At 42.5% G+C, this 26,171-nt stretch overlaps 1 protein-coding gene across 4 annotated transcripts in view; it reads left to right on the plus strand.

Annotated features, from left to right (window-relative positions):
• The window catches only part of PARD3B (par-3 family cell polarity regulator beta), a gene marked incomplete at both ends in the record, with an annotated part of 962,085 nt that overhangs the window by 893,369 nt on the left and 42,545 nt on the right, over positions 1-26,171 (plus strand). For all 4 annotated transcript variants that reach the window (XM_080932740.1, XM_080932743.1, XM_080932741.1 and 1 more), the window contains one exon: positions 18,710-18,789. In XM_080932740.1, coding sequence (XP_080788866.1) covers positions 18,710-18,789 — 80 coding nt within the window. The remainder of the gene's footprint in view (positions 1-18,709; positions 18,790-26,171) is intronic.

Raw genomic sequence — 26,171 nt, forward strand, 5'->3', positions numbered from 1 at the left:
ATTCTCCTGCCCCCACTCACCAGAGTGTCGATGCTTTTTGAGTTATGGCGTGTTTGATCTCTGTTCCCAAGGAAAGATGATTCCGCTCACCCTTTGTTTGGATGAGTTGTTCCCAGTGGAAGGCTCTCAAATTGAAAATGATGTCTCCCCCATGAACATTATAAGTCTAAGTCATTGGTCTTCATCTGGTCAGGGATTCACTTGTGCATTGCTGGTATAATTTATGTAGCTTTGCTGCCTGCAAAGTAAGAGCAAGTTTCACACGGTCCCTGGGGAAGACACTCTGAGAGCTGCATCTTTTGGCTGTATTGAGCCAATTGACTATGAGATGATGCAGCTCACTCTACTTCCTTCCCAGTAACTTGGATTAAAATGGTGTTATTTTCCATACTGAAGTCCAATTACAATGATTGAATATTTTTAGTAATTGGGCCCTTTGGATTTTAATTTCTCTCAGGTCAGTGCCCATAAGCATAGCCTTCAGTAAGATGGACTCCGGGGCATCTAGCAGAAGGTAAATCTGATTTATAGGTAGACATGGCATTACATTTGTCACAAATACGTTACGAATGGGCAGGATACATTTTCTAACATATAAATCAACTCCCCCCCCCTGGGAAATTATCCCTCATCCTAATGGATTACACCATAAAAAGTTCTTTGCAATATCCATCCTAAATTTTCGCTTTTCTTAATTTCATTATATCGATGAGTAGTATCCCTGCTTGTTCTTTGGCCAACATCTGAAGATGTTAGAGGCATTAGGCTGATGCTTGTAAATTACATCACAGTTCTCCAGTTGAGCCCACCAAACTCAAGCAAAGCAGTGCTAGATGGTCTATCGTGAGATCACTTGCTAGGCAGCATGCATGCTATTCTGGAACATAAGGAACAGACCTATAAGGAAGTAGATGAAAAACCTCCTGAAGTGTGAGAAATTATCCGAACAGCACTCAAGGAACATATCCGTTGTTTAGTTACCAGAGCTGGAGTTTTATTTCTTTGCTAACAGAAAATGGTTTTGAGTGTTGGATTCTTCCCGTTTCTTCTCTTTGTCTTATCTGCCTGCAATTTGCTCCATGATGCTCTTTTGTGTAGTCTGTACCCTCATCTCTCTAGAAGAATATATCTGAACCGACATGTCCTTGAACACAGATGCTAAGCTACTTTCTGACTTGGAAACAACAATGACAGGCTGTCCACCCGTCTGCAGGGCTGACTCCGGAGTTTCCACTCACGTAAAAAACTCTACTGGTGACAGTAGAGTGTGAGAATACAGAATCTGAAGCTGATGTCTGTAAGTGGAGGTGGACTTGCCCTGCCTCTGCACAAAACTGCTCTGTTGTCCTCTCCCCATGAGCATGAGGACTGTACACACAACCATGGTATTTACCTTTAAGCCCACAATCTTGTCACACAGTGCCTACTTTCCAGTGATTCTATTAAATGCATAAATCATATTAAGCATGGTCTCCTGGCTTCATTCGTGGAGCGAATATTCCCACCTGAGTTGGAACATTGTGTCCAGATGCCATCAGCCTCTTAAGGTAGATTAACGAAATTAATCCAAGTCTTTTTTCTGGGGGTACTTGAGCATTATGTGTTTCTCTACCTGCCTAGGCTACAGCCTGCCTTTAAGATTACTTCTTTTAGTCTCTACTTTAGTCTTTATTTATTAGGCATGTAATGTGTGCCTGAGAAGAAGCATTACAAACAGAAAGGCAGATATGGATGCCAGTGTGCAGTGGTGCACGCTCATAATCCCAGCACTTGGACATCAGAAGTAGTGTTGTAATACATTTGAAGCTAGTGTAGTCTACACAGTGGGTGCCAGGCCAGCAAGGGTGACATATTGAATCTCTGTGTCAAACCTCCACTTCCAGAAAGAAGAGATACAGTATAAACAAGATAGAATTGTTCATTCTCAAAATGTTTATGATGCAGAAAACCATGAGGAATTTAAAAAATGTCATTGAAACACAGAATAATCGTTATTAAAGTAGAAATTCCATGTCCTCACTCTCTCCACATTCAATGCTGGTTTGGAAACAGTATCACCAAATGTTGTGTGACAGAACTTTCCCTGAGGAGACACACCAGTGTCTATTTCCCCTCAGATAGGGAGGCCACAACAGACCAAAGTACAGATTCCACCAAAGTCCAATTGGTGAAACAATGAGTTTTATTAGGGTTAACATACAGGAATATGGGTGAAGGATTACTTAGAATAGCAGAAATTACTCAAAAATATCTGCATTACCAAGGCCCACCCAACATGGTAGTTAGGGTTAGGGTTAGGGCTAGGGTTAGGGTTAAGGTTAGCTGGAAAGCCTGGAACACCTACACAGTCTGCAGGTGGCTCAACCTGTCAGAGTGTCCTTCCCCAGTGATTCTGAAATAACCATCTTCTAGGCAGCTCAGCTGATTTCCACTTCATCTAGTCATCTATCCTGATCCCGGAGCTTTCTTTAGAGCCTTTCTCTTCCCTCAGGCTTTCTTGCAGCTCAGCTTCCTTCTATCTGAATAGACCACTGGCATAGTGAATCTTGTCAGTTTCAGGGACTTCCTAAAGCTAACTCACGTTGTTTACCTCCTTGTTTAAGGAGCTTCCTGCAGGATGGAATGTTTTAATCTTGGCTGAAACTGTTATACACAACACTGAAGAATCTTAGAAGTTCTATGTCTTAGCTAGATCTTATTAAAAGTTTATAGAAATAAATCTAGAGTGCATGGAAGAAATTGACCCATGTTATTTTTCTTACCAGGAGAAAGGCTAAGTGGATTGGCACTGCATTAACAATAAAAGTTGCACTGAACACACAAGTATACTACATATGATCATGTGGTCTACATGTATCATACTGTTTAATCCTCATGACAGACATCTGAATAAGTCCTAGTATTAATCACAGATACTAAAGGGAAGCTCAAAAGTTAACTTGGTCAGTGGTTAGTGAGTGGTGTGGGTAGGCTCATACCTATAGTCTTCACTCCTAATGACCGTCCATGTAGGCCAAAGGCTATTCTCTCAGTTTCGTGATAAACTTTTCCAGACTTCCCCATTGTAATTAGTTTGGATGGAGCACGCTTTAAGAATGGAGGTACCAAACAGCACTGTCTTCCTGACCTTTCCTGCCAAGCCTTACTCTTCAAAGTCCACGCTGGCCTTACATTACTTGCTCGGTGCCTGTTTTTCTCTTGATCACGGTAACTGCACCCATCAAGTCTGACAATACAGAAGAATATTCTTTTATTGATGCGAAAATCCTTTACGAATGTGGTTTCAGATTACACACCACTCGTTCTATATTTATATCGGAGAGAGACAATGAACGCTGCAACTGTGAATTTTTAAAACAGGACAGATATTTTGAAAATCGGTATGGATCCGTCAGAGAAATTAGGTGTGAACGCAGCCCTACCAAGCCCACAGTCAGATGTCCATAAGTTTCTTTCTTCACTTGGAAGCCACCCTTGACTGGTCACTGTGACCCCTCACCAGTGCCTACCAGAGTCCTCAGAAAGTGGCAGCTTTTTCCCCCAGACATGAGCTCTTTTATCTATTTATCAGGAACTATTGAAACACACATAGTATTTTTGTATCATTTCTGCCCAATTTATGGAGCTGGTTCTCAAACTTTAGTAAGATCTCTAGCACAGTTCCCCCGTCCAGAGCATTCCCCACTCCCCAGGTTACTACTGCACAGGGTAGGAGCTTCTAGCCCAAGTAACAGCTCCGCACTCTGCCAGCTAGACTGCACAAGGCCAGTCAAGTGTGAGCAGATGCAACTCGGGTGAAGTTCTTCAAAGCCACCTTTGGCAAAGAAGAGTGAGGCTGTGATGCTTCCTTCTACTGCACCGAAAGTGACTCTAGAACAGTGGAAAACGGTACCCAGCAGGCACCTGCTTCTATCTATTCTGTCTTCATTTCTCTCTGTTCAGCTGATAACGTTCAGGAGAGGGCGCCTAAAAATGTGAGCTCTGTGTCACATCTGTCCATCCACATCGGTCCCATATGCCACCATACCCAACACACACCCTAGTATTCCCACCCTACCCTTGCAGGGCTGCCTGCTACCACCATGCTACACTGTCTCTTAGTCATGGGAGAAACCTGAACTGATGTTGTTGTTGCTGCTGTCTGTTTGCATAATTGTTTAAGCTGAGCTGAGTTCTTGATTTTTGTAACAACATATTTTTTAATTATTTTATTGGATATTCACTATATTTACATTTCAAATGTTATCCCCCTCCCCCGCTCCCATCCCCCTCCCCCTCCACTTGTTTCCCTGAAGAATTTTTAAAATGATGTGCTATCAGGTCTGAGGTTAGGATTTGCAGCTGGTCCATCGCCCCCTCTTGCTGCCACGCTTCAGCTTGTATGATTAGCATGTTCCACCAGACCGAGCTTCTGTCTGCATCTTCCCATCCCTTTTCTTTGCCTCTTTAAAAAATATTTTGTCTTCCTATCTTTGTAGATAAATTGTCTAACATACTAATTAGATGCACATTTCTCTTTTTGGGAAAAAAAAAGTCCGTCAGGGTTCTGTGCTATCAGATCAGACTGAGGAGGTTTGGCGGACACCATCACAGGCCACACAATGGGCCCTGTGGACAGTTTTCCGGGACTGAAAACAGTGGCAAAGCCTGGACTGCAGCATCCCCCCAACCATCCCCCTTTCACCCACTGCCATTATTTTGATTAAAAGGTGTCCAGAAGCCACTGTGGTTTTGCAAGATGCAAAAATTATTACAGAAACTTCCTCTATTAATGGAAATTATCCGAGGATGGAAATGGTACTTGAGCAGCAAGAATGACATCAATTATGCGAAAAGCAGTCCTATCTGGCAGTTGGCAAGCATGCACTGTTCTTCAGTGATCTTCCATGGGTCTGTGTGTCGCTGGTATTAGCAATCTAAAAGCTTTTTCTTTTGGCAAAGTTTTCCTAGCACCAGGACTTCCAGCATCTAGATAAAAGATAATTTGGAAGGAAATTATGTTGGTGAAATTGAAGAATTCAGTAATGAGTTCTGTGTAGATGAATCAATGCCCAATTAAATGATTATATCAAATCTAACTTAAAATGTTGACTTAAAATAATCACATTTTAAAGACTTTGAAACTGAGATGATGTCTGCTTCTGATCAGAAGAACGAAATCCGCATTTCCTAGCCTGATGCAGGAGGAGAGTTCTGGTGGACTGAAGAATCTGATTAAGGGAGAAAAGTTTAGAACAGGAATTACCTGTGTACTCAGAGCTGGGCTGGAACACAAGGCAAAGTCCATAATAATCCCATTCTCTTCGTCAACCTTTGCCTTTTTCCTCAGGAAGTTTTTATTTTTCCTTTCATAATCTCCACCTCCCCTTCGAGGATGTGTACCAATGGTCACTGATCTAGCTACATTCTGCAGAATCTTTTTCTCATGAGCCATTTATTAGTGGTCCACCTGTGTTTGTGCCTGTCATATGGATGGGGATAGGGGTGACCACTTGTGTTGCTCTCTTCATCCATCCATCCATCCATCCATCCATCCATCCAACTCTCAGAGAGCACCCACAGCCCTCATAATGCTGTGACCCTTTAATACAGTTTCTCAGGTTGTGGTGACCCCGCCAGCAACTGTAAAATTACTTTTATTGCTACTTCATATTTTAATTATGGTACTGTTATAAATCATAATGTAAATATCTGTGTTTTCCAATGGTCTCGGGTGACCCCTGTGAAAGGATCGTTCAATCTCCCCAAAGGGTCACGATGCATAGGTTGAGAACCACTGTCCTCAAGGTTTATGGCATTGAGAGTATTATGGAAGAACTAACAACACTAGAGAAATGGGCAGAAACTATGTTCCCAACATCCAAACAATTTCTGATGGGATCAAATCATTGAGTGAGCAAGAAAGAGATGCAATGGGAGTTATTGTTGGTTAGTAAAGGCCTTGAATAGCAGACCAAGAAGCTGAAAATGTTATGTACTAGATAGTTTTATTTTTTAAGAACAGAGTTGTCTGTGCATGTTTGTAGTTTGTTTTGGTTTGGTTTTCTAGCTACATTTTGCCATAAAGAACAACCATTTTCTGATTCCTTCTGGGTAACTCTTCCTTCCTCTTCTTCCTTTCCTCCTTCATTTTCCTAGGACTTGAACTCATTGGATGGGGGGGGGGCAGTCACAAAATAACTTGATTACTATAAATTTAGTGGGAAAGGCCTGAGTTCAGCATTAATGGTCAGATGAATATGACTTTATTAATTAAATAGATGCTCTCTGAAGTAGCCATTCAGAGCCATGGTACCATGCCCAGGGTATTAAGTAACTTTGTCCATTAGGAAGACTTCCCCCACTGGTTTAAAAAAATTATCTGGATCGTATGCAGATCTGTAAATTATATCAATTATATAACTAAGATTCCTGGTCATTTTAATTAGTACTCCAGAGCCAAGTTGAAATCTGGATAAAAAGGTTTGTAGCTCATTGTCTGTTACTTGTAACTGGATATGGTAAAAAACAAGACTGTGTAAATAAAATATGGCATGGAACAGGGTTCATAAGGGTAAAGCTTCTTAAAAACATGTTGTTATAGTGGGGAACGGGCAGTGGCTCAGTGGGTAAAGGGCTTGTCACACAAGCCAAAGGCCTGAGTTCAAATCCCCAGAGCCCACAAAAAGCTGGTGCATGTGTCTTTATCCCAACACCACTCCAGTGGCAGGATGGGATCCATGCAAGCTTTCAGGCCAACCAGCATGGCAGATGCAAGTGGAGAAGGAAAAAAAGACACAGTTCCATAACAAGTTGGGTGACCATAACTGATTTCCTCTGAATTCCACATCTATACTATGTACAGTCATGTATGCATATACACAAACATGCTTGCACATCACACACATAAAGATAAAAGAAACACATGTTGGTAGTATCTTTTCGATTTAACAAGTTGGTTCAAAAACATAACTAGCATTTAAAGAATCTAGTAATCTGATCTGTTGGCTTCCTCTGAGTTGATAACTGATAACTTCTATTTCATCAACTCAAAAGGGTATGTGTATACATATATGTGTGTGTATACATACATATATATGTGTGTGTGTGATAGCTGAGGCCCTGAAAACTCAGTGATACAAAAGGAGACATTGTCCCAGCATGCATGAAACTTCCAGTATGAGGTCTTCTATTAATTAATAAACCAATACCCATTTATGAATAACCTACAAGTTTGTCTATAAATTAGGCTATTTTATAAAGCATAGCATCTTATTAGAAATTGCTTTTATGAAACAAAACACACATGTGCATATATGATTTCCTGCATCTATGTAAAATGAGTGTTACTAGGCCACCATTGGTTGTGATTATGGTTAGGACAACCATGATAAATCAAGTGCTTGCAAACAGCCACCGGTATGTGTCTCCTTATTTCTCCTTCCAGGGTTCATTGAAGGGATCTGATCTCCTAATTCAACTTCATTCCCCGACTTCAGTCCAATGGTGGGATGAAAGTAGAAGCAAGAGAAAATTTTAAGTACGATACTCCCTGCTGAAAATATGAGGCAGTGTTGTCAGCTGAATGAATGTTGCTTTTGGAGCTAGACACACCTCTGTTCAAAGCCTGGGGCCCTGCGACGGTCTGAGCCCAGAACAAGCCACTTAAGTAGATCTTCCCTCCCAGTTCCTTATGCGAATGAGGCAGAGGCAGAAAGGCTAATAGACTGTCCTCAAGGTCCCTTTCTTTCTAGTAATGGTACAGGCAGTGACCAGAACTTGCTCACTGACAGAAACAGAAAGAATCAACATTTTGAAGAAAGAACTGAAAATTGACATGTATTTACCTGTTTCATCACTGAGGACATATATGAACTATGCTAGAAGGTTTGATGAATGGAAACCTTTTATCAGTTGAATGAGTGACACAAACTAGGGATAAATAATGTGAATACCTGTTCTAACTTGATATTTGGACACATTTTGAAGGTCATTTTTTTTTTTTGGATGAATAAAGGGCCCATCATGAGATACTAGAAAATGAAACAGCTAGAAATAAGTAACTCATTGTAAAGACCCAAGAAATAATTATAAATAAAGTTAAGTAAATGAACGCTACTCACTACTGTGTACCTAGACTCTTTGAACACCACCAAATCCCTATACACTGCACCCTTGGAGAACACAGGACAGGTGATGAGCAGGTTTCTTAAGAAATGCTTTTTTTCATTCTCTTACCCTACCCCCGATCTTTTCATCAGACTTTTGTCCTTTCTAGTATGAAACGGCATTTCAGCCAAGTGTTTCAATATCTCCATTTGTAGGCAGACAGATGGGGGAAAGGAAATGAGAAATAGTGTCTGGCTCTTTAATTAAAGACACAGAGCCAGAATTTGCTCTTAAAGCTTATTGGCAAGGCACCTTTATGGTCACGTACACACACACACACACACACACACACACACACACACACACACAGGCATGCACACATGCATCAGAGAGATGGAGCCAAATTTGTAAAATTGTATCCACAATCATGGTTTCTATGGTAACTGTATCTTATGCCCAGACACAAACAGAGCTGGCAAGAGATGTCTGAATTTATTTTCTGCAAAGACAATCATAACAGAGATAGTTCAGGTTGTTAAGGTGCCATGACCCAGGGTACATACAGAAAGTACACAGATAGGGCTAGCATTAGATTTCATGCTTAAATCACAATAGTTTATGGTTTCATAATACAGAACAGATTACAGATTATGTGGCTATCTTTGTCACTCAGCTATAAAATCATAACTACCTATGCACGATTACTCGGCTAATGAGGTGTGCATGGGCAAGGTATATATGGAAACTCCATGCACCAGAACTTTTACAACTGTAAATGTAGCCAAGCTAGCAGAGACTTGAAGAGCTTCCGTTTTAACTTGTGATATTTGCAAGGGAAGAAAGAAAATGTGGGCATAGGATGGTTTAAAGCTTACTCCAGCGTTACTTTTAAAATAAATTATTTGCTGTATTTTCTAAACGAGCAGATGTTCTGTGCTAGTCTATAAGCTGAGTACCCAGTTATTTGACAAAATTACTGAAGTCAAATTAGAGAAAACAAACACTTCAGAAATAATGGTTTGAACGAGTGTGTGTTCCTCTCCGGATAACATCTCTGTGGAATGTGTAGACCAGACATAATATACTTCCCATTGCAAAGGAGAAACAACCAAACAACCTATTTTGCTTAGCTGATTTTTGTTTAGAGTATTGCACTTAGTTCTCCTCGGAATGTGTAGCATCTTACCAAACTGGCATTAAGCTGGGAAATGCTCAAAGCCAAGTTTGTGACTTTTTCCAAGTTCTCCTGATGCCGATTCCTACAAACATCTTCTAGCCAGACCTGTAACTGCATACGAGTCGCAGAATGGAAAGAAATGTGCAACACTGCTCAGCTCTCTCTGTCGCCGAACCAACTTGAAATGAAAGGCATATTTCCTTAAATAACATGTGAATTTCCGTACTCCGCATCTTAATCGTAGGATGTGTCTGCCAGTGGGAAACTCATTTTTTTTTTTGTAATGGATCTAAGTAAATGAGGATGTTATATATAGGTGAATAGGCTATGGTACAACTTTACACAGCCTTTCCATCACCATGGCTTTTAAATCCTCTTATAAATATTGGCTTATGAAGTATCAATTACAGTCCTGACAAAGGTATATCCTGACCTGCAGGGGCTGGGATGCATTTTAAATTTCAAACCATTTCCACTTCTCACCATCAGACATTTGCAGAAAATCCTGTGCGGTTTATTCCTTTGCTTTTAATAAATTACTTAAGAAAATACTAGTGAGGGCACTCTATTTCCTCTCGAACACTAATCTGCAAATGGGGAGATGGGCAGATCCAATGGCCTCTTTAGGATATTGCTCAGTGAAATTGCTGATTCTAGCAATGCTGGGCCAGAAATACATCTGAACTGAAGGAACCCAGAATGTGAGCACCATGTGCCTCAATTTTGCAGAGAAAATACTAATAGCTTAGAAGAAGAAGAAGAAGAAGAAGAAGAAGAAGAAGAAGAAGAAGAAGAAGAAGAAGAAGAAGAAGAAGAAGAAGAAGAAGAAGAAGAAGAAGAAGAAGAAGACGAAGAAGAAGACGAAGAAGAAGTTCTTAATGCTCCAGCCTGCAGCCTGCATTGAGTGCATGAAACTTGGAGAACTCCCGCGGACTAAAAACCTCTTGATTCAGCCTTCCTCCCAGGCCCTGTCATGGGCTTGTTCTAGTCTGTCCTAATCCTGCTAGAGAGAACTACCACCTGCCCGCGCACCAACAGATATGCACTTTGTGTTTGAGTAAGCTCTCCAAAGTTTCACTTTCTAGGCTGGATCAGTCAAAGAAAGATAAATGTGTCCTTATCTAGGCATGAGCTCTAACAGTGCACTGCTGTGTGAAGGGTTAGGTTTCTGTTATGGCTTAAATCAAGATTGTTTTTGCCAGGCTTATATTTAGGCCATCATATTAAAACACACACACACTCACACATCACTGCATGATCTCAAGAATGATAACGTGCTTAAAAAATTAATTGGATCAAAGCCACTGACCTTATTTTTATGTGTGCGATGAGGGAAATTTCCTTATAAGGAGCTCTTCGAGCAGGAATATTTCTGAGTCTTGTTAAGCAAAGAGCAAACTGAGAAATGAGTTTATAAATGCCTGTGCCTGTTTTCTGTTCCCTCACTCCTTCCTCAAGTGGCCTCACTTCCTGAGGACTTAAGAACATCTTAAGCTTGGCGTCTTCTTGGCAGGCCCCTTTGTGTTCTTTCCTACCCTCCAGTATAGCTATTCCCAAGAGCATTTGTGCCCAGTACACTAATCTATGGCACTACTGTTTCTAATTGTGATATTAAAAACTGATCGAATTATAGGAGTAGATTAGACAAATTATGATTTATCTGTATAATTCAATATTATGTAGCCATTAAAAATTCACATTTCTGAGATGTATTCAAGAGCACAGAAAAAGGCCAATAATAAAGTCATGAAAATTCTATGTAGTATTAAGTTTGTGTATACATTTAGAAATGTAAATGGAGGTCATCTTTGGATGGTTTTCCATAATACAAATTAAGAAGAAAAAATTAAGTTTATTTTTTAAATAATGAAATACAATTTTATTCCCATCATTTCCGTTAACCGATCATTTGTCTTAGAGTGTACTTTTTTCAGTATTCAGTGTATTACTCTACTTAGGAAATAGTAACAAATACTTTTGTACTTGAACAAATTAATCCTGTTTTATGAGGACGATAGCATAAGACAGGGCAGCAAGACATTGGTAGTTTACTGGGAAACTACAGGATTTTTCAACAGATACTGGATTCTGTTTCCTGTAAATCCACCCAAGGCTCCCAATAAAGCCTATCTCATGCCAACTCCAAAAAAAATTTTAAGACTCTCTGCTGTTCACTGTCTAGAGCATTGTCCATTCTAGTTAAGCAGGGATAACTTTTGCACCATAGTAAAAGGCTTGAAGTACTATAAGGAATGTTTGAGAACAAGTCCTTGTGTGCATTTTCAGGAGTGACTTCTGAAGCCCCACTGCAGTACAGAGCACCCAAACAGAGCTGCTTCCACGAGAAGCTTTAGGCTCTAGAGAGTCATCTATGTCAGAAGCCACCGTGGCTAGGAAGCTGCAAGCACCAGGGCCACTTCTGCTGTTTCCAAATCCAAAGGCAACTAAGAACATGTACAGCCTATACCATAACTAGTTATATCTGCTAAAGATGCCCAAGGAATGTCAAGCATATCTGAAGACATTCTTGCCAGAATAAACACTGAAGTGTAGCTGCTGTTTTGATGGCATTCTTCAGATACCAGGCCCTATGTTAAATATCTGGCTTCAAGGAAATTCTAAGAAAGTATGTGAGTGAGTGTGTGTGTGTGTGTGTGTGTGTGTGTCTGTGTGTGTGTGTGTCTGTGTGTGTGTGTGTGTGTGTTCTGGGCTCTTAGTTAAAGAGAGGGCTGACTAAAATACACCACCACCTCATGCATATCACATTTATCACTGTCTTACTGAAGCTACTAACAACTTTGGTGTTTGGAAGCTATTATGGTCTTTGATTTGTTTTGAGGCAGGGTCTCAAACTGTATCCCAACTAATGTGAAGCTCATTACATAGTCCAATCTGGCCTCAAACTTGCGGTAATCCTTCTGCCTCTGCCTCCAGATATTTCCTGTATGTTCTTGACACTGCTGGCTTCTCCTTTCTTCACAGAACTCTTATGTCTTGATGGGTGTGGCAGGGATGTGTGTCAGTGTTGAGGTGTGGATATTGGCATGCATGTGTATGAGTACGCATGCCCTTGTCTCGATGTGAACAAGTGTAGAGACCAAAGACCAGCATTCGGGTATCCTCTTCTGTAGCTCTTTATTTTATTTTTTAATTATTTATTTATTGTATGTAAGTACACTGTCGCTATCTTCAGACACACCAGAAGAGGGCATTAGATCCCATTACAGATGGATGTGAGCCACCATGTGGCTGCTGGGAATTGAACTCAGGACCTCTGGAAGAACAGTTTGTGTTCTTAACCACTGAGCCATCTCCACAGTCCTCTCCATTTTATTCTTAAGGCAGGGTCTCTTACTGAACCTGGTACTCACCAATGGACTAGACCAGCTGTTCAGCAAGACCTGGGGATCCTCCTGTCTGTTCCCTCATGCCTGGATTACAGGCACACACTGCTTGCTGGGCTATTTATATAAACGTTGGACATTAGATTCTTATCCTCATAGTTGCGATGCAAGTATTTTCCCAAGTGAGCTATCTCCTCAGCCCTTCATCTCAGGGTTTCTATGACATCACTCTCTACTAGTTTCCTTCTGGAACAGCTACTTCTGGTTTGCCTGCCCCACAATGAATGCTTTCAAGAATATTATGGGCAGTCCTCTCTCTTCTTATTGTACATCCTTTCTCCTAATGTTCTTGTGTTATGGGCATTCTTTTCTAAGACTAAGGCACCTAAGATACTAGATATTTCTCATTTCTACATCTTTAGTCCAGACATCTCTTCTAACTTGCAAGCCTTTATGCTCAACTGTCTATTAGGCCTTTCCCTCAAATGCCTCAAATATCTTGGGATGTCTAAATGTTCCCTTGTTCTAAAATTACAAACTTTTCTTGTCCTTTTATTGTATTTGATAAAACTTATCAAAACAGCATTTTGCTAAATTTACAGACTTGGACATTAGTCCAGACAGAGCCATCTCTGTAATCTACAGTCAGTCCTATATATCCACCTTCTGAAGATACGGATATAACTTGTTTCATCCTTTGGGAAATCCCCTAGTTCAGACCCTTATCATCACTGGTTCAGGTGGCCACAGGGAACCTCCCAACAGTAACATGAGGAATCACAGGAAGTACCATGGAAATGACATCAGAGCATATCTAGATGACCTAAGATTTAATGGTGACATTTTAGTAATAACACCAGAAGCATAATCCAGTGAAAGACATAATCAGTAAGCTAGACTCTGTTAAAATTAAAAAAACAAAAAAAAACAACAAAAAAAAACTTCTAACCTGAGAAAGGCACTATTGAAGCAATGGACAGGCAAGCCAGAGACAGTAGAAAATTCTTGCAAAAGATGCACCTGATAAATGACCGTTATGGGAAAATCAACAAGGAAATTAGTCAAACTCAGCAATATAGAATGAACCATTTAAAATGGTCCAAAGATGTTAACAGACAGCTCACCAAAGACATGCAGGTGGCAAACAAGTATATGACATCATAAGTCATTGGGAATGTGCAAATTAAAATGAGCTATTGCCGCTTTCCTGTTCGAATGGTCAAAAGTCTGGAACTCAACACCAAAGAGTGCTACTGCAAAAGAAGAGAGTAGTAGCTCTCTCTCGGAGTTGAAGCTCATGATGGCGCAGCCATGTTAGAAGGCAGTTTGGCAGCTTCTTGTAAATCTAAACATAGTTTTAACCATATGATCCAGCAATTGCCCTCCTCAGTATCTACCAAAGGGTGTTAAAACTTCCGTCCATACAAAAACCAGCACACAAATGTTTACAGCAGCTTTGTTCATAATTGGCAAAACTTGGAAGCAACCAAGGAGCCTTTCTGTAGATGAAGGGATAAACAGTGATATACCCAGAAAGAGGGAGATTATTCAGTGCTAAAACAAAATGAGCTATCAAGCTGCAACAACAACAAATGGATGGGGGCTTAAAAAAAAAAAAGCCTTAAGTGCATATTACCAAGTGAAATAAGCCAATCTGAAAAGGCTACGTCGTGTATAGTTCCAACTATATGACATTCTGGGAGTTAGAACCATGAAGGCAAAAAAGATCACTGGCTCCCCTGGGAACAGTGAACTTTTCATTTGCATATTCCCAGTGACATATGATGTCATATGCTTGTTGTCAGGAAAGACAGATGAACAGCCAGAGCACAGAGGATCTGAGGGCATTCGAACAGGAAAGCAGCATTATCTCATTTTACTTTGACTGTGATGGTTGATGCATGGCATGAGCTTATCCAAACGCACACAGCATACAACAGAGAATCCTGACAGAAACCAGAGAGTTAGGGTGGCCGTGGTTGTACTGCTGTGGTTGGGAGGTGTTGATAATTGAAGGAGTTCATGAAATTATGAGCAGGGGTATAGGAGAAATCTCGGTCCCATCATCCTATTTGATACAAACCCAAATTTGTTCTATAAAGTCTCATTTAAAAGCATTGCAGGGGAGAGGGGCTGGGAAGATGCTTCAATTGGCAATGGCTACACACGTGGCAGGACTGGAGTTTGGATCCTTAGCATCTAGGAAAATGTCAAACAGGGATGGCACATCTAATCTCAGAACCCTATAGGCAGACACAAGGGATCGCTAAAGCAAGCTGCCCAGCTAGACTAACTGAATTAGTTCTCTGTGTTCAAACCAGAGACATGCCTCAGTTATAAGGTGGGAAGCAGCGCAGAAGACAGCCCCTGTCAATCTCTATGTGCAACATGCACCTGTCGGCACATGTACCAAAACACACATGTGCATCCGCATGCATGTGCACATATACACAACACATCTTGCACACAGCATTCCAGGAGCCAGGGAGATGACTCAGCAAGCACTTGCAAGAGTCCAAATACAACTTTCAGAACCCACCTGAAAGAAGCCAGCTATGGCACACACTTGCCCCAGAGACAGCAAGGCAAAGACAAAAAAAAATCTCTAAAGATCACTTGCCAGCCAGCCTATAGTCTACTTGGCTTTGAAGACCTTTAAAAGAGACCCTATTTAAAGAAAGGGTGAAGTGGTGGCATCAGGGTATCACACACACTCCACAAACCACTCCAGTGAAGTACCAACAGCTGTAGTAGCAGGCCTATGGGCTTCTCACTCGTAAAAGGCACACTGCTTTTTAAGGCTGTTTCTGCCTTACCCAAATTCTGACATCTCTAAGGTCTGTGCTGCTGCGTGTTCTTTCTATCTGGGAAGCCTCCTATTGCTCCTCCTTCATTCTTGTCCCTCAGAAAAATTCCTCATTCATATTCAATCACCAAAAAAAGCATCAACACCCATCTGAAACTGTCCTCAACTCTCCCAGGTGCTGCCTCCTTCCCCAGACTTTCATGCTAGCATGATGTCATCAGGGCATAATTGTTTGCAGGTCTGCCTTCTCAAGAGCAAGGGCTGCATTTCTTCCTCACTCGGAATACAATGCCGCATGTGTTAGGATGAAGGAGGTGCTGGGTGATTGCTAACTGCATGGATGCCTCCCACAGAGCTGTAATGTCAGTAGAGAGGCACATAGAGATGCCCAATTGGTGAGGAACAGAATAATCTTTGATGTGCAAACATCCTGCCTGTCTTGAAATCACGCCCAATGTCTGTCTCTTTCACGGGGCTTTTCTTAACATCTTTAGTTTCCATCTGTGCTACAAATGGTAGCATCCTGATGGTACTCCACCAGACATTTTTCACTACATTCCTAATGCTTGTTTTCCCAACAAGACAGAAAGATCCTTGAGGATAAGGGTTGTGTCACATCTCCTTGAGTTTAACACACTTGTTAGTTAGCTCCTCAGAACAGGCAAGGGGTAGTACTCTCTTAGTCACCACAATATAGACTGCTATCCTCATGAGGCCAGCTGTCTTAGGGTCTCATTGCTGTAAAGAGATGCCACGACCAAAGCAATTGTTATGAAGAAAAACTAGGTCTGGCTCACAGTTTCAAAGGTTCAGTCCCATTATCATCATAGCAGGAAGCATGGTAACATGAAGACAGGCAGAAGCCCTCTCCAATGGTGAGTCAAATCCTCCAACAAGGCCACACCCACTCCAACAAGGCCCACCCCTCCTAAGAGTGCCACTCCCTGGGCTAAGCATATTCAAACTGCCATACCAGCTAAATTCTGGATAACTATGCTAAAAGTGTTAAATTGTAGCTTTAAGGCTAAACAATGATGATTTGTGAATGTCTTGAGCCATGCTAGTGTTCATAAGCATGATGTTTCCCCAACATCCATCATTAATATTCTTCAACCCAACACTGGAATTAACTTGAATTCTTCCTAAGAAACCACTAAAAAGTCAACAAATGAGTTCTGGGTGTGGTGGTGTAGACCTGTAATCTAAGCACCCGGGGTGTTCATGAGTTCAAGGGCAGCCTGGGCTACATAGTGAGACCCTATCTCAAGCACAAAACAAAAGCCATAGACAGTTCATAACTAGGGCTGATATTTCTATTCTTCATTTATTCTTCTTTGCAGTTAACATGTGTGTACATGTCTTTTGCTATCCTCATCCCTGGTCTCAGGAAACTCAGTGCTGAACATTCAGCCTCTGATTCTCAGCACTGAGTGTTTAGTGGTGTGTTTTAAGAAAGGAGGAAGAAGGAAGAGGAAAGGAGGAAGGGAGAAAGGAAGAGAGAGAAGAAGAGAGGAAGGGAAAGGAAGAGGGAAAGAGGGGGAAGGAGGAACAAAGAAAAAGAAAGATAAGAAAAAGGAGAGGATGAAGAAATAATGAGGTAAGGAGGGGTCATGTTGCCAGGGATACCAAAGGAACTGGAGGAGAGAATTGGGGTTGGTTATGATTGTACCCATGAAAATATGTAAAAATAACCTTACCACTTCTGTTGCATGTATTGCTGAAATAAAGGTTCTCAGGACTGACGCTGAAAGGCCTCACACAATAACTAAGTAGCAGAAATCATCTTATTCTGCCTGCCTGTGCAGCTTTGCTTTGAAGCATCTCTTGCCACAGTGCCCCATGTGTGTCACAAACACCCTGCCCAAGATGGGACAGCAGAGATGCAGAGAAAACTAAGACTCCTGGTGAGGAGGAAATGGTTTCAGTTGTTGAATACTATTTAGAAGAGCTTCTACTAGTTGACACTGTTGTTTCCTGTTTCCTAGCAAAGTCCCCTCCCCTCTTTTCAATTATCATGGTAGAAGTTTTCTGTTTACCTTTTCCAGGTCTCAGGGTAGGAAGGCCACCCTAGCATAAAAGCAAGCATATGAATGGTCCACGATAGTATATGTGTGCACAGGAGTAAAACACCAGGCCACAGGCAAGTGTTTTCCCTGTGCCTATTGTGTATCTGCTGACTAGTGTGATGGATACAGAAGGACCAGGCGGAAGGCCTTGGTGTTCAGCAATCTAATATACAATGGAGCACCTACCGGATGGGGTCACTTCAGAACCTCAGAGGCTGAAGGGAAATGGTCCCAGAGAGGTGAAAAGGAAAACATAGGGAGGGACCAAGCCTACAAAGACTAATGTTATCTAGAGAACAATTCATAGCTTCCAAGTGGTTGCTCATAGGGACAGAACCAGATGAAGTTTGGAATATAAGGGGCGGCTTTGTAGGTCCTGTGCGCAGTAGGCTTATAGTTAAAACCAGTCTGTTAGTACAGAATGGCTCACACTGCCTTTTAAAAGCACAGCCAAGGGGACATCAAGATGGCTCAAGGGAAAAGGCTCGTGCTACCAAGGCTGACAACAAAGGCTCATGCTACCAAGCCTGCAATCAGTTGCCGGGGTTCAGGATGGAAGAAGAGAATGAACTCCTGTGACTTGTCCCCTAACCTCTGTTCATGCAGCAGGCCTGGTGCAGGCACATACCCACCCATACATACAATAAATGTGTTTGCTTGTTTAATTTAAACAGAGCTAAGAGGAGCCTCTGACAATACAGCGATTACATGTGATGTGGCATCTGAGATAAGGTCCTGGGGACAGAAAGAATCTTCACCAAAAATATGAGTAACCTGTAAACTTTAGTTAACAGCAATGTACCAGTATTGATTTATTAATTGTAATAAATGTGCCATCCTAAAACAAGAGGATAGAAGCTAGCAATCTAGGCATAGGGGTATTCAGAAACTCACTCTACCATTGGCTTAGTTTGTCTATAATTTTAAATCTGTCCGAAAAACTAGCATCAAATTTTTGAAAAGTTGAGAACATGCTGTGTAGAATATTCCTGGCAACAGAAAGAGGAAGGAGTTGACCCTTTTTGAAAGAAGGGACTGTTGTCAAATGCCATGTTTGTACCTTGATCATCAGTGCCTGTAGCAATGCCGAGTGCCTGCTTGCTCTCCCCAGGTTGAATTTTTTGGCAGGCAGCTGCAACATTTGTGCACTGATTATAATTTTGAGAAGCATTGTCAGTAACCAGGATATATAATGGATCTTCAACTCTAATTACTTTTCTCTCCACAGGTGTCTGGAAAGGGTCCAGATGGGAGCGCATACAACCTCCGCTTTGAGGGGATGGAACGGCAGTATGCATCCTTACCCAGGTAGGATATAGTGGGGTTTCCCATCTCCAGAGCACCCACAAATGAAGCCTTTAGAGATGTCTATGTGAATTAGGAATCTGGCTTTGAGATGGGGAATATGGCTGAGTTCTCCTGACTACTGTCTGCTGTGGTCCGGCTGCCATCTTCCCAAGTGTGCTAATAATTGAAACACTTGTGGGTTGATTTTAAGGGGAGAGAATAGTATATCATTGCAATTGAACATGTCAGCAAGAATATTGGATCCTGAATGGAAATCCTAAGCCATTGCTATAAAAATGGTATTTAGCACCCTGCACCAAGCTTAGAGACAATAAAATAGTAAATCCTGTGTCCTAGAAGTTTCTGAGAGAAAGGGCAGCCAGGCCTTAACCTTGGAGCTTCAGGTAGGTGTTAAAAAGAGAAGAGAAACTTGAGCCTGGGAGGTGTTTTTAGAACCTGTCTGTGTCCTTGAGGCAATAAGCAAATATTTCTAAGAGGCACAGACAAGTTGGGGTGGGGGCCAGGGTATAGAAAGAACTCCCTCCGTGGGAAAAGTTGGCCTGGCCAAACTGACCTAACTTGATCCCCTTAGGCTGTAAGGAGACACCCCTGAAAATAAGATACAATTCGAAAAGGTTGGGGCTGTTATCTGAGAGGTGTGGAGTCCAGTCTTGTTAGACTGCAATCAGGAGCATGTGACAAAGAGGGGACCTTTCCAAGATTACTTACAGCCAGCTTCCCTGGGAGTCCGATAAATGGAGAGTGTGAGAACAAGTGTGTCCAAAAAGAAACAAAGAAAGGCAAATGCCAGCCGCCAGCCTGAAATAAGTGAGTATCACCTCAGAAAAGGGCAACAGAGGAGGCTTCATGGTCATCAGATGAGCTGCTGAGCCGCTGACTCAGAGACACAGTTGATGTTGAGTGTTTTGTGGGCTCTACTGTGAATGAAGTGACAACCATAATAATATTCTAAATTCTATATCAACCACAGCCTAGGTGACCATCTGCTCTTAGGAAAAGTACATTAGTGTGGTGACTTGTCCCACAAGCATGGGGAGTGGAGGTCAGATCCTCCAGTATCCAGGTAAATGGCAGGTGGATGTTGTGTCCCTCCTGAAATCCCTGCTCCCCTAAGGCAGAGGATCTCCGGAGCTAAGCAGGCTAATTGGACTATCGGAACTACAGCCCTGGGTTCAATGCACTCCTAAGGAAAACGATCCCTGAAACAAGCTGGCTAGCTAGACTAGCTGTTACTACTGCAAGCTCTGGTTTCAACTGAGATACCCCGCCTCAAAGAGTAAGATAATTCAAGGAAGAAAGGCTCCTGATGTCAGCTTGAGGCTTCTACACAAATATGCACAGATTTCAGATGTACAAGTTCCCATGCAAGTACTACAGACACACACACACAGAGAGACACACATACACACCGACGAACCACATGTACACGTGAAAAAAAATCAAGTGTTGATTTTTGAAAAACAATAAAACCTTAAATGTAGCAGGGTAGCAATGTTTAACATTTTCCCTGGTATGATACAGGAAGTATAGACTTTAAAAACTCTGTTGCAGCTGGGTTTTCTGTATCTCCCTGTTTCCTTTACATGTTATCACGTAAGGGATTTTCCCACCTCCCATCTATGATTAGTTTCCTGCCCCTATCCCCCTCCCCAGCTTAGCATTTTGTATTCATTTTGAAAAATGGAGTCACTTCCAAACTTCATTTGAAATACAAGGTTTCCGGCTTTCACCGTAGGCATGTATGGAAATTGTGGTTAAGGCAAAGAAAGAAGTAGATTCTTAAGGGAAATGGGGAAGGGAGGGAAAAAATCATTTTAATGTCTTCCTGGCCAGCTTGCATCCTGAGTTGAAGAATTGGGTTTTTTTTTTCCTACACACACACACACACACACACACACACACACACACACACACACATATATATAAATGAAAACATAGAAATAGCCTTTAAAGTTCTATAAACCTCACTCATTGAGTAATTCCCCCGTTCTAGTATTCACCTACTGTGTAGAGAGGGCTCTGACCATATGAAATGGTAGACATAGTCCAGTCTGTCCTTGGGATCCTGTTCGGTAAAGGTGGCAAGCAGTGGGCCTTTGCTGCTGGTGAAATAAATGCTCAGAGTAGTAGCAAAGGCCTGTAGATTTCCGTCCTCTTTAAGTTCCCTAATTGGCCCTGAGAAGCCTGATCATGACTGACTGCAGACAGCTCTGTTTAGGAATAAACAGTGCTGAAGGAGGTTCATGATAAAGACAGTGTGTGGACGTGTCTGTGGCTCAGGTGCTATCGGCTCAGTATTTGAACTGCAAAACCCTGGCATCAGTGTGGCTGAAAGAGAAGCACCTTAGACAGAAAACAGTGCTGGCACAAAGTCTCTTCCCAAACACCGTGGTGGGAACGATTAGCTGTTTGTGTGGTCGGACCTCTATGGCTGCCTTTCATTGCCATGACGGAGCTGAGACAGGTGTGCGGAGGATGATCACACACCGGAATCTTAGCATGGAATGCACACACTAGTGTCCAGGATCCGAAAAGAAAACACACAGGTCCCTCTCAGGCTGTGTGTACCCTCCCTGGACTCCATGTTTACCTAGTGAGAAACAGAGTTGCTGAGACTCGCACACGGGTGGCCTGTGAGGTGCAGATCCGGTCCTGAGAAGACCGGGTGAAACTGACCTGGTTTTCAACATCCCCACCTAGGTATTATTATCCTGTCCTCTTAACTGAATCACAGAAGCTCGAGGCTCTCTCCCTTTGCCGGGGACAGTGGAAGAACAGCTCTGTAGATACCAGGCCCTTCTTTATCACAAAGGCAGGGAGAGCTTAAATATTGATGGAATTAAAATTTTAATTAAAGCTAGGACTAGGTCTAGCTAGGAAAGTCACTGGAGATCCTTCCAGAGCATTTGGTCGGCTACTGGCTGACTTGGCTCCTAGGTTGTTCATTGAGATGTCAAAAGAGCTTCTAAGGCAAAATCAGTAACCTTGACTTATATGTCAAATTTGGAAGCCTGAATAGAAAAATGTATCCTCATCTAGGGGCTCATTCCTAAGCTTTTGGGGAACTCCATCATATTTAAGGCAAGCCCAAGCAGGTGGCTGTCAAGCTAAATGACATTACAGAAAAATAAAACAGAGCATTGGCTAGTGCAGGCAAAGACAACTCTTAGCACTGGGTAGTTAGGAGCTTGCCTGAGGCTATGGGCTAAGCAATGTTAAGTGTTATTGTTAAGCAATGCTAAATCTTCTGCCTCCGGAGGAAAATGACTTTATTTCTTTTCTCCTGAGGCTGGTGTTTCTGGAAAGCCTGGTAGCTTGTAATACAACCTCATTAGCAAACCCCAGGCCTCGACTGTGGCCAGTCTTAACAGTCTGTGAAGCCCCCAATTTTCTTTGGTAGTAAACTAAAAAATCAGCATCCCTTTAGTCCGGCCTGATGCAAATTACCACTCACCTACTCTCTGCAGGTGAGTGGCTGTTTTCTGGGCTGTTCAAACAAGACAACACCAAGGCACCCACTTTCACTAAGGGCCTCTTTTCCATTCCAGCCTACCATCCCCTTTCAATTCTCCCAGGCTCCATTCTTATTCCACAGGTCCTTCAGCTTTGGGCTCTGTTCAGCCATCCCAGGAGCCTCCATCATTCACCTGGCCCAATCCTGCCCCCCTGGGATCCCATTATCTCTACTGATGGCTCAGTGCATAGGCACCTGATGTTTCTCATCCAGGTCTGTAATCAAGTGTGAGATCCTAAGGAATGAGCAAGCCAGCAAGACACCCCACATCTCATCTGTGGTCCCCTGTGCATGGAAGGTGGCTGGAGAAACTCATAAAACCCCCTTTATCATTTCCATTCCAAAATTCACATTAGGCAGCACCAGCTGGGCCCCTGCTGCTGGCCAGCATTCCTCTAAATCATGTGATCAGCTCCCAGGACTCTCCCACAGTGGATGCTCAGACCCTGCTCTACCAAGATGACTAAACATTCCCAAGCAAGGTCTCTAGAGATGACCTCATTTCCTTTCCGTTAGGACCCTGAGGCATCTGACATTAGTCCTGAACTTCAGCTCCCCACAGCTCAGCCTGCTGTCTTCTCCAACACACACTTCCCAAAGGGAATGGAGGAGGGGCTAAGCTTGGAGCGGGGCCCACATGTATAGGCCCAGCTTAGTCACTTACCACCTGTGTGGCCTTGGCCAGTGATCCGATTGTTCCAGGCTCTGCTTCCTCGTCCGAAAATTAGGGGTGACATCAGGTTCTTCATGCAGTGATGGTAGCATGAGGATCAAATGCATGACAGTGATGTAATCAGTGAACAGCCTGACATATTTGAGGAATATTTTTTTCTGCTCATTTTTATTTGATCCCTAGGGGTGAGATTTTCCTTTCTATAATGAAGCAAGCTGGTTCTCACTGGTGCCTCTGGGACCTGAGAACACCGTCTTTTCTTTTCTGGGCCACATCTCTTCAAGCAGAAGCCCCTTCGGACTTTCTTCCCCTTGTCAATGATGGTAAATGCAGAGGCAGCTCGCCTGCGCAGCTTCCATCCTGTGGAAAATGCAAGGTTAACACCGGCATGGAAATATGCTGCGGGTCCTAATGCAAAACGTGTAGGCTGACCCTAGGAAAAGTCCGGGAGTCCAGGAAATAGAGAGCAAGATAGTAGAGCCAACTACTGTGCTTTTCGTAGTAAGCTGTACTGATGGACAGTGTAGCAGACAGTGACTCCTTTAGCAAGGGAATCCATATAACAAAACATCCACGGTGTTAACTTGGATCTAAGCAAAAGGACAGGGCCTCTTTTTAGCAAAACCTAAGTACATGTCTAGGCTCCTGCCCAGGGTAGAAGGCTAAGCATGCTCCTCTAGATGCTATAGCATACAATGTGAAAGCATCATCCCTTTCCTTCCTGAGAGGAGCCCCAAATATGTTGCCTAGATCTGGGTACTGTTGGCTCAGGACAAGGGAGACAAACATGCTTTAGGGCATATAGATAGGGAGGACAGGTTTATCTCCACATACTTGACTTTGGTTCTCAACCTACAAATGTTGGCTCTATTCCTACAGGTTTCTAACCATGACCTAGTACCCCCACCTGATTCCACTCACAGCTGTTTCTTTGGGATAAAGTCTCTCCTATATCTTGAAGGATTCAATCCTCATCATTGTAATGAAGAGTCCAATGGGAAACCTCGTTACCTCTCTCTTGCTGAGACCCCAATCACAACTGTCTGCTTCTCACACCCATCTTTTCAGTTCAGAGACACCTCAGAGTCCCCATGCCAAAATATAAACCCCCTCCCTCCCCCCACTCCCTTCCCTGTATCTTCCATGACGTTTGTTCCTCAGCTCTGCACTGCTCTAAACACAGAATTTGTTGGCGTGTTCTGCTCTCATTGGTCTAGAGTTCCTAGAAGCAAGAAACTTTGCCTTGTGCTACCGTGCACATCAACCACTCCATGCTGGACCACACATACAGTAGGCTTTTACCCCATCAGTATAAAGATGAGCATGCATTTGTTTTCATTCAAGTAATTTAGGAGAGAGAAATTCTCCAGAGCTTCCTTGACAGTCCGTCTTCAGACTGTTTTCCAATACAGTAAAGATTTCTCCACGAGAATGTCTCTTTCCCCTGGAGTCGATACAAGTCCAGACTTCTAAACAGTTAACCCTTCATGGCGGTGACTATGTGCCAAGCACCTTTCCTCGCACTTCGCATGTGTTGCCTGGCTTAATCCTCGAGATACTCCCTCCACTCAATAGCAGCCCCGCTTTTCTGTTCAAGGGCACAGGCTCTGGGTTAAAGAAAGGAAATTGCCCGAGTTTAAAAGGGAAGTGACGGAGCTGGGACTTGAACCCATGCCACATACCTACCAGAAAGTGGGGTTAAGCACTGTAGCTCAGTTTTCCTGGCCATGAGTCAGACTCACACACTGCAATCACAGTACTCCCTCCTATTATTTTATCATCTGTTTCACTTCCTCGCTAAACTGTAAGTGCCTTTGAGGACAGGACCGTGTCTTATTCATCTTTGTATGTGACACAGAACATTACTAATATTCAGGTTAAGTAATGCCTTTCAACCATCTCCATGCTACTGTCACTAAATCAATTCCTTCCCCCTTCCCGCGGGCCCTTCATTTGAAATATGAACAGTTTAATGTGTAATTGCTAGATGAACATTAAGCGATATACTTTGCCTACCAAAAAAAGAGAATCCTGTTTTGTTAGACCGCTCCTCAGACTGGAAAAAGCAGTGTTGGCAAATTGGTACTTTGGTTGTTCAAGATTAAGAATAATAGCTTCTCAAAAGGGAAAAAAAAGGTTATTCAAAACCTTTTGGCAGGACTCTTTAGAGAGCTGCTATAGGAAAAAGAACCCTCTCCACCACCACCACCAATGAACGACTGCTCCAGCCACATTGGGCTTCTGGTCCTGATGTAGCACTAGTCCTTACAACATACATTATCTGGGAGAAACGTACATCTCAGAACATCTCACATACTTTTCAGCTTGGCTGTGTGATGAGGAGCAACAGACTAGAGCTGATTTTGGATGGAACGGGCAACTTTAGAAGAGGAAAACAGCTTCTTTCTTCCCGGGAACCCAAAATAACTTCACTTCTAAGTATGTTACCCGTGTTTTCAGATTGGATGTGATTATATTCCAATCAGAAGAACACTTCATAAAAGCATAATTCACTGTCTATTCCAGCCAGTTCATTTGGTTGGTTTTGGCTTTCTTGCCTGTGTTTGCCTTTGTCTGTCCTCAGCAAGACCCCTGATCCCAGAGTCTGTGAACGTCTCTGTTCACTGTGTTCTATCCCAGCAGCATTTTATCTAGGCAGCCTTTAGGGCGCTCTCTGTCATTTCTTTCCATGCTGAAAGGCTCTCCTTTACGAGTTTCTTTGACATCTCCAGTTGGTGTCTGCTCTGCTTGCTGCTCTTGAACTCTCATTGGAATTGATATCTATATACCTACACCTACACCTACGCACACACACACACACACACACACACACACACATTATATATATATATATATACATACATACATACATACATACATATATACACACACAGATGGAGTAGAGACGGACAGAGACAGAGAGACAGAGGCAGAGAGAGAGAGAGAGGAAGGGAGGGAGGGAGATCTTACTTTCTATATAGATAGTGTTGCAGGTACCGCAAAGATTTCCCATCAGAGCCACACTAAGGGTCTTCAGCTGAAGATAATCTAGCTCAATGAATCAGTTAAAACTTGATCAATCAGAACATCAGGCAGATATTTGAGGTGAGGTTGTTCTTCGGGGTCTCCGAACTGCATAGCTGATTACGCTGTACCACGTGCCAGTTTGTCAAATGGCACGCTGTATGGGTAGAT

The sequence above is a fragment of the Micromys minutus genome, assembly GCF_963924665.1.
Source record: "Micromys minutus genome assembly, chromosome: 19".
In the NCBI taxonomy this organism is placed as follows: domain Eukaryota; kingdom Metazoa; phylum Chordata; class Mammalia; order Rodentia; family Muridae; genus Micromys; species Micromys minutus.